General features: G+C 20.4%; 1 protein-coding gene across 1 annotated transcript in view; it reads right to left on the bottom strand.

Moving 5' to 3' along the window:
* Positions 1-332, bottom strand: part of LOC126894059 (uncharacterized) — a 27,924-nt gene extending 27,592 nt beyond the window's left edge. The window contains exon 1 of the mRNA XM_050664716.1: positions 50-332. Within this exon, the coding sequence (XP_050520673.1) occupies positions 50-146 (97 nt within the window). The 5' untranslated portion in view covers positions 147-332. The remainder of the gene's footprint in view (positions 1-49) is intronic.
* Positions 333-1,459: the final 1,127 nt, after the last annotated feature.

Here is a 1,459-nt window from a genome sequence, read left to right as displayed (position 1 = left end):
TAATCGAGAAATTTTTTTAGTATTTCAGTGTATTTGAAATTGAGTACACTTATTGTGTAACGATAGTTACATGAGAAATCAATTGAATTACTTTTTTCCTCTAACTCGGGATAATTTATAAATTGTTTTAGTTTTAGGTTTAGCATTTGATATGATCCAATTTGCGAATGAATGTGTGCCACGACTTTATTGATGTAATTTTTATAATGCTGATTATATTTTTTTTTTGGTTGTTCTCCTTCAACTGGATTAAATATGAGAACGACAATAGATTAAAATAAAATAATAATATTCCATTGAAAAAATTTAGTATTACAAATAACTCGTTTAAAATTTAGGGAGATTTAAAACGAACGTGTACAAGTATGCTAATTAATATATAAAAATTATTTGAAAAAAAATATATCTAATGATTATAATTTTTCTTTATTAAGATAAAAATATATATAATAATCCCATATAGTGTGTATTTCTATTTTTCAGACAAATTTTTATGCAATATGTAAATTATTTTATAACTTATAATATTTTGAAATTTTCCTATTAAAATTCTGTGTGTAAAAACAATGGTAGAAAATAGATAGCCTATATATTTATTAAAATATAGTAATATTTTAATAATATAGTTACTTTCATATTTTATTTGGATTAATCTGTTATGCTATTCTTTAATTTCGAAAAGGTTTTTTGAATATCCTGTATTAATTATTATTTGTAATATGTGTATTAATTTATAAATTTCAACATATAATATATGGTTAAAATGTTTTTTGTGTAAATATTTCAATTAAATTACGTAATTTTAAAAATTATTTATTTTTACTCGTCTAATTTTAGAGACATAACCAAATAAAAAAAACACTGTTCTATTGATAATATAAAATATTTTAACGTTCTTAGACGTTATTATTCATATTAAAAATATTTTGAAAATACTNTGTTCTATTGATAATATAAAATATTTTAACGTTCTTAGACGTTATTATTCATATTAAAAATATTTTGAAAATACTGAAACTTTTATATATATGTCTTAAATTAAACCTTATGTATTATAATTTTTTATGGAAAAAAGAATTTCGAACTTCATTTTTCTTCACGGTGAAAATGTCTATCGTATGCTATATATACTATTTTTGTGTTAAAATTGTAAGTTTTGTATTTTATTTTATTTTAAAATGCCTTACAAAGATTTTTGAGTTAAAAAGAATTTTTAAGTCATTTGATTTTTATTTAATTTAGATTCAATATCTACAATAAATATCAAGGTTACCATTACCGTAATCTCGCCTTGATTAAAGAAATTTCTTATTCATATTAAAATTATTTTACTATGTGATTTCTTGTTGTAGCTTTATTTTCTCAGCTCTTACTTGACCAACATTTTTTAGCAATACATCAAATGATCACAACTATTATCTAGTTAAAGATATTACCTCGAAACTAGAAAATGATGTAA

Source organism: Daktulosphaira vitifoliae, unplaced genomic scaffold, assembly GCF_025091365.1.
Source record: "Daktulosphaira vitifoliae isolate Bord-2020 unplaced genomic scaffold, ASM2509136v1 Scaffold_1, whole genome shotgun sequence".
NCBI classification, from domain to species: domain Eukaryota; kingdom Metazoa; phylum Arthropoda; class Insecta; order Hemiptera; family Phylloxeridae; genus Daktulosphaira; species Daktulosphaira vitifoliae.
Note: the sequence above shows the minus strand (reverse complement) of the source record. Positions and strands in the feature narration are given on the sequence as shown.